At 46.6% G+C, this 13,030-nt stretch overlaps 5 protein-coding genes across 5 annotated transcripts; 1 reads left to right on the forward strand and 4 right to left on the reverse strand.

The window, feature by feature from the left end:
• Nucleotides 1-1,046: 1,046 nt before the first annotated feature.
• CTRU02_207949 (uncharacterized protein) lies at nt 1,047-1,956 on the reverse strand (the record flags this gene model as incomplete). Its single annotated transcript, XM_036729265.1, has 3 exons — nt 1,047-1,307; nt 1,357-1,610; nt 1,659-1,956. 3 exons carry the CDS (start codon nt 1,954-1,956, stop codon nt 1,047-1,049), a joined length of 813 nt encoding a protein of 270 aa, XP_036579097.1.
• Nucleotides 1,957-3,159: 1,203 nt separating this feature from the next.
• CTRU02_207950 (uncharacterized protein) lies at nt 3,160-3,780 on the reverse strand (the record flags this gene model as incomplete). Its single annotated transcript, XM_036729263.2, has 2 exons — nt 3,160-3,318; nt 3,379-3,780. 2 exons carry the CDS (start codon nt 3,778-3,780, stop codon nt 3,160-3,162), a joined length of 561 nt encoding a protein of 186 aa, XP_036579095.2.
• Nucleotides 3,781-5,718: 1,938 nt separating this feature from the next.
• Nucleotides 5,719-5,952, reverse strand: CTRU02_207951 (uncharacterized protein; the record flags this gene model as incomplete). Its single annotated transcript, XM_036729262.1, has 1 exon — nt 5,719-5,952. One exon carries the CDS (start codon nt 5,950-5,952, stop codon nt 5,719-5,721), a length of 234 nt encoding a protein of 77 aa, XP_036579094.1.
• A 1,375-nt stretch (nt 5,953-7,327) lies between these two features.
• Nucleotides 7,328-8,983, reverse strand: CTRU02_207952 (transposase; the record flags this gene model as incomplete). Its single annotated transcript, XM_070204996.1, has 1 exon — nt 7,328-8,983. One exon carries the CDS (start codon nt 8,981-8,983, stop codon nt 7,328-7,330), a length of 1,656 nt encoding a protein of 551 aa, XP_070061529.1.
• A 1,506-nt stretch (nt 8,984-10,489) lies between these two features.
• Nucleotides 10,490-11,641, forward strand: CTRU02_207953 (uncharacterized protein; the record flags this gene model as incomplete). The annotated part of the gene is made up of 1 exon (XM_036729260.1): nt 10,490-11,641. The coding sequence occupies one exon, from the start codon at nt 10,490-10,492 to the stop codon at nt 11,639-11,641; it is 1,152 nt and encodes a 383-aa protein (XP_036579092.1).
• Between the last annotated feature and the right edge of the window lie 1,389 nt (nt 11,642-13,030).

Below are 13,030 nucleotides of genomic sequence, written 5' to 3' on the forward strand. Positions count from 1 at the left end.
TAGACTAAGTGAGTGACCCATTTATCTCCTGCAGACAATTACCGGAAAACATAGACTGACCACTTGCTAGCGAGATATCCACAAATCCAAATCCTGCTTTTGATCCTTCTCAATCTCAAACAATTCCTATCAACAAGCCAGTTTACTAGTAGCTGAGATTTAGCGGATCCAAAAAGCCACGTAATAGGAACTATTGAAAGTGAAAATACAGAAGTGCATTCTCATACAGGCACAGTGGCAGGGAAATAGCCATTTAAATATCGGACCTAACTTTGGTACTTTAAAACGACAATTCTCGTGGCTGCGGATCTCCAAAGCACATTTGGGACTGCTATCCTACGGTGCACGCTCTTCTCTGTAGTACTCGTCTAAAGCTGGGCAGCGCAGTTTCTTGTAGCTTTGAGCTAAGTGACTAATACATGGAAGCAGTGTTCGCCGGTGTGTTGACTGGTATGACTGGGTACGTGCTGAAAGTGCAAGCAGGGGATAAACACGACGGTTTCTCCATTACCTTGCCGAAGCTTTACTTTGTCCACAGTCATTGTCGTGACTGCTCTTAATACTGGGCCGGCGAGCGCTTCACAATACTCTCGAATTCAATCAACAGCACCAAGGTAATTGAACTAGATCAACGTTGCCATGTATTATATCTGATTAGAGAATTAAGGTTATACTTAATTGGCTTAAGACAAATTCTGTAAGTTAATTTTTAGCTTATTTATTCAATACTGGTAAGAAAAGGAGGAAACTTAACCCTTCACGCATAACCTCATTGTTGTTCTTAAGCCACCTGGAGACAAGTCATGCTTATACTTAGCTTTTCCAGTCTTTGCGCTGGCTTAAATTTTCAAGCGGTATCGTTCTTATTCTTGCTTCCACATTTCTGAGTCGCTTGGCATTTGTGGCGCGGACGTTCTATCACTCGTTGACCATCTCTTTTCTCGGTAATGTAATAATTTGGAAAAAATGTTCGCAACAAAATTAGGGTTATATTGCGTCGATTTTTAAAACTCTATTCATGGCTCTACTGCTCTGAAACACTATATTCACATGGTAGGAGTGAGTCCACCACTGACAGCGATCCACTGGGCCGTGATCCAACGACTTCTTTCGGATGACAGCAAAAGCACCGCATCAGCCAAGTCTTCTGGCGCTCCAAGACGTGCGGCAGCACGCGTTGCTGCAATAATGGCCGTTTGCACGTTCGACGGGGTCCCATCGGGTGTTTCCAGGAGTGCCTTCGACATGTCTGTCGGAACCAAACCCGGTGCAAGCGTGTTAATGGTGATTCCGCGGTTGCGGCCAAGCTGTCCACGGTCAATAATTGAAAACATCCGGGCTGTTTGGTATCCTTACCTCACCGGCCCAGGCCTGGGCTATGCAATCCTGAGCGGCTTTTGCTGCGACATATACCGGAGCCCCGTAAGGACCTTGCTTCGTGGCGGTCGACCCAATGTTGATAATACGACCGCCACTAGGCATGCTCCCCACTCCAAGCGCAGCTTGAATCATGTATATAGTACCAAATGTGATCACGCCAAATTCGTGCTGGAGCTGCTCTGGCGTCACATCCTCCAGAGGCTTGGGATAGCCGGCTGCAGCGTTGTTGACTTGGGACGTGTCAGCTTATGCCGAGCAGCGAGGGAGTCTGAAGTTACCAAGAATGTCGAGATGAGGGGCATCAAATGCCGTCAGCGTCTCTTTGACTATTCTGCGAGCCGCCTCTGGGTCTTGGACGGCACCTTGTACCACGGTCGTCTTGGCTCCGTATTCATTGGAAAGGTCCTCCGCCACCTTTTCTGCCCTTAATTTCGACTCTTGGGATACATAATGAACTGCAACATGTGCACCATTACGCGCCAAAGCCCGAGCAATGGCAGCACCAATGCCAATTTCTCTTCCTGAGCCAGTCACCAAGGCAACCTTACCAGCGAGAGAAAGAGAATCCGCCGACATTTTGAATGTGATAGAGAGAATAGATCCAGTTGAGTGTGGTGAGAATAGTGAGCCATCATCTGCAGCTTCAAGGAATTAAAGGACCATTTATATATTACACGTTGCTTCCCCGTGTCCTAGGTGATTTGAGTCTTTGATTTATCAGCGAATTACTCAAAATGCTGCACGTGGCCATCCGTCGTTCCTCCTCTGTCAAGTCCGTTCAAAAATTTCCGAACGGCGTGTGGCAGGATCGCGTGTGTTTTGCTAAGTGAAATAATACGCAGTCATTCACGGAAGTCCGTGCAGGTTTTCAATATGCAAGTGGCGGAACTGCTATAGCTAAACTAAATAGCCACACTCACAGGATAGCGATTTCACGGGTATCAGTCATTGAATTGTGTAGGAATACAGACTATCTAGCCTCGGACAGGGAACAATTACATTATTGGTAATGGTCATATGCCGATTTCAAATCTCGGTGTTGCTATATACAATTGCATGGTTCCGTTCCAAGTCCAATTTGCTGTAAACCTTGCTTTCTTATGGGACATTCGGGAAGCTGTTCTCTAACAAAGTCCCGGCAATCGTCACAAGAGAACCCAGTTCGCCGACAGCAGCACTCCAATCCTCCCACTTTGCCATGCTAGACTGGATACCTGTGGAATCTTGTTGGAGCTTCATCAATTGTCCCGTCTCTGATAAGCCGTATATTGTGCGCTCCTCGTAGCATACGCTGAATTCAGCCTGCCACTGCTCTATGGTTTGTGCGCTCCACAGTGTTGCGTTACTCGCCAGAGGCACAATGGCGAAGCCACTCATGGGACGGCAGGGCAAGGCGGCTGAAATATCTACTGCCATGTTGAGAATACGAAGAATCAGAACGGTACTGTGAAATATCAGCATACGGACTATAATCGAACACGCCTTCTCACCGTCGCAATGACTCATTAAAAATCCAGTCATGCCACGCCAATCTAGCAACACTGGCAAACGTTGCCATATGGTTGCCTCCAAGCGACATAGCCAGGGCTCTGGCAACAACCTTTAATTAAATTAGAAAGGATAAAGGGGTACTCCTAATAATTAATGGCCTACATTGATAGTCGCAAGAAGAGGCATATCCAATTCTCTGTATCCTGTCTCATCCGACAGACGTAGTAGGCAGTAAATGAGTAGCGCCTGAAGAGCAGCTAATAGCTCCCAGCGATCAAAAGTCACATGCTAGTAGTATGTTATTGGTGCATCGAAAATGGCAATGGAAAGACTGACTCCTGCTGCTATTCTCTCCTGCTCAAGTTTGATAACTGTCCACATAAAACTTTTGTTTGCCTCTCGCTGAGCTTTGAACATGTGCACTATGCTCACGCAGTTGATCAAGGTCTATTCTTCCAAATTAGTATTTGGCAGTATGTGTTATGGCCAGCCTGGTCCATCGCTAACCTGCTGCGAAGGGGTTTTCCCCGATTCGGCCCATGAGTAGAGCAAAGGATTCATAAACGGTGGAAATGTTTCCTTTCTCAATAGCATAAAGGGGTATGACTGTAATATCCGTAAAAGTAACGGTACAAGGATCTGACCACTTCCTGTTGTAATCCGGAGACTGAAAGGACCGGAGTTGACTAGCTGGGTCCCTGGCATGACAGATGACGTGTTGAATCGATCAACAGGCGTGAAACTACCATAATCGCGAAACTGGCCCGAAAGGTCCAGGCTTCGAAGTAGGTTAGGCTCTACTGCCCACTCGGCCGGTTGTAGTGCAGAAGTGCTTGAAGCCAACTCATGATCGGTAACGAGGTTTAAAAAGTCTATAGGCATATCCTCCGCTGATGAATCACTGCTCATCTGCTGTACGCCATCGTGCTCGCATTCCAGCCCGCGTTCGCTGCACCTGACGCAGCACGTCGGGCCTGCAAGGGGCCAAGTGCAGCGGGTTTTTGCGCGGATGCATCCAACACAAGACTTCTTACGAGGGATGTTAGGCTTGCGCAGCTTGTTGCGGCAATAATATCCATGCCGCTTTTGGGTCGACTCTGTCTAATTAGTATGCAGCGACCAGTGGAGATTTGGTAGCCTCACCCGCAACGAATGATTTGTTACACAAGGAGCAGCGATAACTCGCATTGCGGTTTGGTCTACTTGCGTCCGTTTCAAGCATTGTTTGTTTGTCTAATTTGCAAGATTTACGTTTGAGTTTGTGATGACGCTTCCTTTAATTACCCTAAGGTCGGTCTCTACGGAATTCCGTGAACTCGGTTGATATGAACATGCTTAATAATCGAGTTGATGTTCGGCGGTTGGCAGCTCAACCCCGCTTTTGCCCTTGTTGGCCATAAGATCAGCCACAAGTTATTGTCAGCCAAATCCTGCTGTTGTTTCTCACTACCTCAACTAGGAGCTAATATATTCCTTAAGAATAAGTAATTTCATGAAAATCATACTATGTTCATAGACCGCTTTATGTGTATGCTGCTGTCTCATCGCAGTCATTAAGGTATTACGAACAGCTTGATTGAACAACTGGATTCTGTCGTTGGAGTTGATTGAAGCAACAGACATCTTGAATTGATAAACCCAACAATCACAGCAATCTGCCTGCATACGGAATGCACTGTAATGGTCAACTAGACCTAATACCTTATGTGGATGACGTAGCTCACCTACCACAAGCCATGCTAATAAGCCGCTCAAGTGTGCATAAATCAGCCCAAGGTCGGATTTGCACTGCATATGACCTTGCTTCCGCTAAGGTATCCAAAAAACCTATTGGTGCCCTGCTAATTAACATCGGTGCTGGATCTCTAGCGGCAGACGCCTCGACAGCTAAACTGAAGTACACGTTCACTAAACGGCACCCTTAAGCTTCAATCGACATCCAATTTACTTGGCTTCAAGCGTTTCCAAACTGAGCTGATCCTTAACTTACAACCTCTTCTTTGAAGGAACCTCAGAGCGCTAGAAATCACAAGCCAAATTGTAGCCTGGGAGGTTGGTGGCATGCGACTGTGAGAGTCAACCATCAATTTCATGCATGCCATGGCGAGAGATGAAGAGCACTAAGGACTAGGAATCAGCAAAGGGCTGTATGACCCTATGACGCTGAAATCTGGCCATTCTCGTTCACTGGGAAGAGTCGTTCCAGCTACGAGTGAGCTTCGCAAAGGTCAAAGGTCTGGCGGCTTCGGATTCCACCACTCATTTGACAGGTTTGCAATAATAACGCGATCGGATACTAACGCTTTGCATGTCCCTAAGTAACAAAAGTATCGTGGCTTCTTTCAATAAATTTGACTCCGTCTAGCACTCACAAGCAATTGTTGAAGAATCACAGACCTTCATCCCTGAGTCAAGTTACTGTCTTCTCGGCTGTATTCGGCACGGAGTTAAGGGCCAAAATGTTTGATAGGCAAAAGTTTGCAGCCATGACTGAGCTTTGGCTATCCTGCGTGCCACTGAATTACCGACTCCCAGAAGCGAGTATGACTGGGCTAATAACTGCGAAAACGCGTTTGTGGTGTATCCACCAATAACCATAGAGTATTCTAGGTTCATGATAATAACCAACGTCTTGACAGTTTTGTATCTTGCAAGATAATCTTCTGCACAGTTGGCATTTGCCTCACCCATTTTTAATCTGAACGACAAGTTCTCAAATTATCTCCATGCCTAACGTCTACAATGCCCCCCCCCCCCCCCCCCGTTCATGTGTCTAAGACTGGGCACGTTCGTCATGGGCTCTATTATCTTGTCGCAATGTGACCGCTACCGTATGATCTCCCTTATCTAAAACGCATTCAAGCATTCCAAAGTCCCTTGTGCCTGCACGCAGCCAGCCCCGGTAGGCCCCGAAACCTGTTTCATCTGATTGCATTGCCCTTGATCTCCACGGTCGAAACTGACACTGCAAAATTGATTATTGCCATTGACGACACGTATGTTACGCTGGATTAACCCGTTTCCCAGAGGGATCGTATCTTGGAGGGCAAAATTTCCAATGTTTCTGAGAAATATCAGCATCAGAGCTATGATGATTATGAGAATTGATGAGTTACTTACAATTTGCAGTTACAGCCCATTATTTGTGTTGATTGTCGAGATTTGAGCGGAATCGCCTTGGCGAAAGCACCCGAGATGGCCAGTAGAGCGGGAACAAATGTGAACTTCATTATTTGGTATCAAGATTTTGATTGTGCGTAAGCGACCTGCGCTCGGTGGTAAAATGAGTGTGGTATTCAAATGATGCAGGAGGAAAAAAGACTTTTTGATGGATGATATCGAGGAGAATGAAATGTAAAACAGTTGCAAAACCCAAGCGAAGAAGCATTGCATCACTTTCGCTGTTGCCCTAACGAAGGTATGACGATCAGCTCACATGACCAAACGCAAAGTGTTCACAGCAGGTATAGTATCCTTACAAAAATTTCCGGCTTATTGTAATGTTATTCGATATATACAGCGCTGCTATGGTAGCTTAAACAATGGGACGCGGAAGTATTTCCGAGAATTGAAGCTACCTTATAACACAATACTTGTTGCAAAAAGTCAGGGCTGCACGCCTACTATCATTCTGATCATCTCTTTTTTACTGGTATCGACTTCAAAGTAACACAATGAGAGAGGTTTCTATAAGGCATTTAGAAAACACCCTGCGAAAGCCTCGATTGAAAGGCCCAAGTGAACAGCTGAAAAGCCGGACAGTAGGATTTAAAGCTCAACGATTTGTTCACATATTCGTTTTCAGTGACCGAAATACCAATGACGTAGTGTACGGCATATAAACCCGTTATATTGTTCATTAGATGGCACATTGCAGGCTCTGAAATAAGGTACCAAGGGTTGATATGCTCACTAGATCAAGTTTCGCGATCTGTTACGAGTCATACTGGCCACAGGGTAAGTTTCAGATGGGGTAAAGATGCTGGTAACTGTGCTTTAAAGTTCAGATGCTTTAATTTTGGCATTCCAAGACAGCATTTTGAAGTTAAATGCCTATAGCTGGAATCCTTTTTGGCAGCCCAATAGGACCAAGCTACTTGAGTTGAGAGAACGGGCGCCGGCTTGGTTTTCCAAGGCACATGACACTATGGCGGCTTTGATTGATCCGCAGATCTTGATTTGTGACAGAGTGGATTACGCATACGGTATTCATTTACATTAAAACATAGACTGTTTATTCTTATCTCTTTTGGTACTTTTCCCCATCTGTTATATGTTTTTTGCCATGCGTGCCGTGTGGATACCCATATATGACTGCAGTAGGGTTGGAACTCATGCTTTCATCAAATAACGTACATGATAAGCGAGTGAGACAGACAAGCGAGTGAGACAGTAAACCAGACCTTCGCGACAATAATATCGAAATCTATAACAAGAAATCTTAGATTGATTAATACTACTCGGATTCCTGTTCTTCGGATGTTTCCTCAATAAATTGACATGTTCTCGCGTTGTGGCCTGTATTCCCGCATACGCCACACCGACGATGAGTCGTCTCAGACCTCACTTTGCGACCACTACTCCGTCGCGTTTCCTCTTGTAGTTGCGTGTCTGCCTCTCTTTGCGACTGTATATCCTCTCCAGTAGATATAGTAAGACTTCCTCCTTTCTGTAGACGTGTTTTCTTAGCCCTTCGACGCCGACTTAATATTGCATTCTCCTCTCGAAGGATTTGAACCTCTGACTCTAGTAATGCTACCCGATGCCCTAGTCCTTCTGTCCCTCTGGCTAGCTTACTCACAGCACTATAAATTGATGCTGGAGAGCTGCTTCGGTGGCGTGAGATTCGACTCTTAATAAAAGTAGACTGTGATCTTGCTTCGCTTGGGTTGCTCGGCGTCCTAGAGATCCAAGGGTCTGGTGTCTGAGGGACCCCCTCCTCAGGCGTTGGCGTTCGGAACTTTACATCCAGCTTTGAGAGAACACTTTCTGCATTCAAAGGGACAAGTCCAGCTCCTCGGAAACCTCCCTGGATATTTTTCCTCGTAAAAGACTGCTTAAAAGCTTCGTGAAATGCTGCAAAGAAATCTTCCTTCGAGATATGGGTTGTGCCTCGCCGCATCTTATTCTCAATTTGCCGACCGTAGGCATTCTTTAACGGCTGAAAACAACCAACATCTAAGGGTTGAAGTAGATGAGACGAGTGAGCCGGCATGCACAGTGTAATAATGTTGTTTTCTTGACAAAAGAGCTCGAAGGCTGCGGAGTGGTGACTTTCATGACCATCAACAACGAGGAGGCGATATTTCCCAGACGTACGTGGTTTTGTATAAATGTCGAAGTGTCTGATCCAGTCAATACCTCTCTCGTTTGTTGTCCATCCATTTTCAGACGTTGCAATAGCCCAATCGCCCGGAAGAGAGGTTTCTGTATACCAGCTTGAGAGGTGATACTGGCCTGCAACGATGATGTATGGCGGGATGCTCTCCCCTTGGGAATTAATAGCCTGGATAACTGTAACCCATTCCCTATTGCCAGGCTGTGTCATCTTCGTATTTGAACGCCTTTCAGCACTTGTAACAACCATTCCAGAAGCAATAACGCCCATCATAAAGCCGGTCTCATCAAAGTTGTAGATATCAGCATCAGCAATACCATACTTCGCAATTGTATTCTTCACAAGCGAAAACCAGCCACGAATCACCTCTGGATCTTCGCATTGAGCTCTCTTATAGTCATACTTGCGAAAGAAACGCGTCCTAAGCTGTGGTTGTCGCTTGACGAAATTAGAAGCCCAGCGCTTCCCAACTGGAGGCGCGTCGCGCTCTGCGAGAAGTCGATTGGCCATTTCTTCCACACCACTCAGCCGGGGAGGAAATGATCGCGCATCTAGGTCGAGAATATACTCAACTATTGTCTTCTCTTCTAAATCTGATAAATTCCGTGAATTAGGCATGCTGTCGCGTCGTGAGACTATTCCCTTTAGTCGCCGGCTTAATGTTGCGTGACTGACTGTATAGAGTGCACCTGCGGCCCGAGCACTAAGTTTTGGGTCATTTCTCATTGCTTGAAGGGCAATTTGTAACCTTCTTTCAATACTAGCTGATTCCATGATTTATTGTAGAGGAAAAGGTGCCGGTCGCGTCAAGGTGCGACGGTCGCGGTTTACTGTCTCACTCGCTTGTCTGTCTCACTCGCTTATCATGTACGTTACTCACCTTACTCATCCCGTACAATCCGCTCACCCTACTCACCGTCAGGCCTCGCTCCACTAGATCAAAAGCCGCAACATTAGTGTGAGCAGCCTAGTGAAAAGATCACACTTGAGCGGTCTACTGGCCTGCCAAAGATCTCTCACAAATCGCCAGCCCAATTTCTAGTGCACCTTTATAGTTCAGCACCAACATTTCCTTTATTTTAAGAAAATGTCAACCACCTTCCACGTTTGACATGCCCACAACTTAAACAATATCACAACTACTTAAAACTATAACAATAGGGGTCTACACATGAATGGTATAGGTTCCAGGCTCCTAGTAGATTTAATATAACTATCAGAACTAAATCCAGTTCAAATAATTTGATAGTATTTAGTATTTATGTTGTAGCTGACCGAATTGCAGTTGATGATTGAGAACAATTAAGCTATCTTATTTCCCAGCATCGCCTAATTGGACCTCTGATATAGAGCCCTAAGTAACCTTTATCAAGATATTTACTGGAGCCTAGTAAGGACCTTGCTTTGTGGCGGCCGACCTATTGTTGCATACACGACCTCTACCAGGTATACCCCCGACTCTAAGTCCAGCTTGAATTATGTATACAGCACTAGGATTGCTACTTGCAAATCATACTCGTGGGAAAGATACTTTCGACCAATCAGAGGGGACCGAGGGGGTGGACGGGTTGATGTGGACGTACCGCAGCTTAGCGGGTGCATGACGGTGGCGATTAGGATGAAGTATTCCTTTTCGTATCCCGCAGCCTCCTGGGCAGGTCATCCTTTGATGCTGTCGTTCGTCTTGAAGCCCGGTGCAGGTGATGTCTTGCGGCTGGATGCCCTCATCCAATCTTTCATTTCGGTCCAGTTCCATCTTCCGAGAGGCCTTGATGCCCAGGGAATATCTTTATCTCTGCTCTTGAACTCTTTCTTCCAGAAAGGCCTCTCCCTGGTGACATGCCTCGTCTCGGTGTCAGCTTGTTCTTGTGAGGGGCCAGCGCGACCGTGTGGTGTTCCGGTGCCCGGTTGAGCAAAACAAGGTCATCGCGCACCGGCTCGCCAACGCACGCATGAGTCTCGAGGCCGCCAGGCTCGCGACGTACCATACCGCCCGGTTGTAGGATGCCAGCGGAAGAACGGGTCGGTCCAGCAGGTACCGTAGGCGTGGCATAGGTGAGACATTACATTATTGTAGAAGTGCCGATGCAGGCCAGATCTCTCCGTCTCAGTCGTAGGCATGCGCCACGCCAACGTGGCAATAAGCCAGCATGCCTTTCGCTCAACAGACTGGAATGCCTGATAGGGAACCAGAATAACAACAATAGCTTTTGTACCAGAACTCAGAGACAATGATATCAAGCCGCCAACTCCATTTATAAGCCTCCACCCGTGGACCCAATGAACCGGGATCGCTACTGCCGAGTTTCCATCTCTTTCAAACGCTCGTCCGTCATCCCATGCCAGCGCCTCCAATCTCTTCCAACTATCGCCGAAAATATGCTCCTCGGAACCAGTGCCTTGGTCCTAGTCGCCCTGGCGCTTCGGGTCTCGGCCCAGGCCCAGTTCGCCATCCCCGGCGGGACCTACGTCGGCTGCGCCTTAGTTATCGACATCTACGACTTCTTCGACACTATCAACGACGCAAACAACAACCCCACCACATGCCAGACCACCTGCTTCGCGCGCGGCAGCCAATTGATAGCCCTGTATGGGCCAACGTGCTTCTGCAGCAAGCCCGGCATCGACATGAACAATGTCGACGTCGGCTCCGGGTTCAATGAGGCGCTGTGCCCCGATTCGTGCCCTGGACTGCCCGCTGCTCGGTGCGGCGGGTACACGTCGAGTGGGTATGGGTATAATTTGTACATTTTGCCGCCACCTGCCGTGACGACTACGACTAGCAGTAGCAGCAGCAGCAGCAGCAGCAGCTTGTCCAGTAGCAGTTCGACAAGCAGTTCATCAAGCACTGCCTTGTCCACCGACTCTTCCACCACTACAAGCACCTCGAGTACTATTTCCACGTCCTTGACCACTTCCAGCCCGACCTCCTCCTCGTCCTCGTCCCCGAGCACTGGGACCACTACCAGCACGTCGAGCTCATCCACCACCCAGTCTACGAGTATCACCACAACCAGCTCCTCCTCGATCACGATATCCTTGTTGTCTAGCAGCTCGATCCCGGGTTTTAGCTCTTCCTCGACGGGTCTAACAACTTCCAGCTCGCTATCCTCAGGTTCAGGGACTACCACCGCCAGCACATCTTCTCCCACACTCAACTCGGCGAGGAGCATGACCAGCGCGCAGTCCACTTCCAGCGGCAGTTTGTCTCAGGTGTTTACTTCCATGGGACCGTCTTCGGCTCCTTCCAGCCAGACATCAACGACCCTATCCGCATCTCCGACGTCAAGTCCGGTCTCAACAACGCCCTCTCCAACTATAATAGGCACTTCTTCTCAGACAACCCCTATCACAGTCACTACTGAGTCCCTCTCGGGCCTCTTTTTTCTTAGTGTTGCGGTAGCCAACCCCGCCTCTATCCCTTCGACGTGAGCGCCAAGCAGGAGGACCAAGAGAGAACCAGAAAACGCACCAGCTCTGTGTAATAAAACGGCTCAGGCGACTTGGTTTAACGATTAATCTTACACATCCAAGTATGAAAATCATTTGCCCTTTGTTTATGCACGTGGAAATTACTAACAACGTTTTTGCGGCACTAGTATCCAATCGTCGATAATATTATAATCCTTAAGCCTTTTTATTGATAGGTGATGTTTTCTAGACTAGCGATATTAACGTGAGTATCTTCTTAATACCTATGATTAAATTATTCTAAAGTATTTCTAATAACTAACCTGACTTGTTATCATAAAGCGTCAATATTACGGCACATTATATGTAACTAACTAGGTAGGGTCTATAAGTTTTGGCGGTTACGGCATGATATTGGACATAGAACATAGAGTTAGGTAATTAGGCATCTTGGAAAGCAAGGCCTATTAAATAGTTTGTATAGAGATATGATAATGTAATAAGCGTGTGACTGTAATGGTTCGGACCCCTGTGGGGTCAATATGATAGCAGACATAACTGACGATTGAGCCAAACGGCCCACCTATGCTATTTCGCAAAAGATACGTAACTACAAGCTGCATGCTTGTGGTTCTGCTGTACTTCAGTAGGTGGTATCAATGCTTGAGCACAGCTCATGCCACATAACCGGGCATAGCCCGTAACAGTGACTTAGTATATAATAGAACCCCTAGCTTCTAGACTTAATATATCTTTTAATTGTACTCACTGTAGCGTTAATTACCTGACTCACCTTATCTGAAAGCTGCAGTTCTCATTATATATCTCAAGAATCCTGATTTAACTAGGCGCTCCGACGTCCTAGACATCCTCAATCACAACACAAGGCTCTTTGGGCATAAGAAACACCAAGTTCAGAGAAACAGAGCTCAGATAAGAGTCATGATTCTAGGCTTAGTGGCACTTGTTTGACATAATGAAGAATGCGGAAATATGGTATAATTAACTATAGAAAAGAAAAGGTCGAATGACTCTCGCCTTCGTTTTCTGGCTATAGCATATGCTCCCTGATGTATTTGCATTTTGCATGCATGCTAGCAATGCAGAACAAATTTGCAAACATGTTATTTTATCCCTTAATAGTATAAGATTACTAGCCTACAATATCATTGAGCCAATGTGTTTGCTCTTGTTAAGACATGGCTGGAAATGGACGGGCAAGGCCGGTGGCTCATGATTATTGGTGTCGCCGACGATCCAGAAGCGTTGTTCCCATTTTCAACGCATAAGAATACCTTAACTAAAATGGCTCAAATGACTCAACAGAATAGAAGCTTAGAGTGTTATGTTACTGAGTACCGCCACGGATGAATGCTTGTGACTAGTGGGAATGTAAAGGTCCTGCTGAGT

This window comes from Colletotrichum truncatum (genome assembly GCF_014235925.2).
Source record: "Colletotrichum truncatum strain CMES1059 chromosome Unknown Contig_0004, whole genome shotgun sequence".
Taxonomy (NCBI): Eukaryota; Fungi; Ascomycota; class Sordariomycetes; order Glomerellales; family Glomerellaceae; genus Colletotrichum; species Colletotrichum truncatum.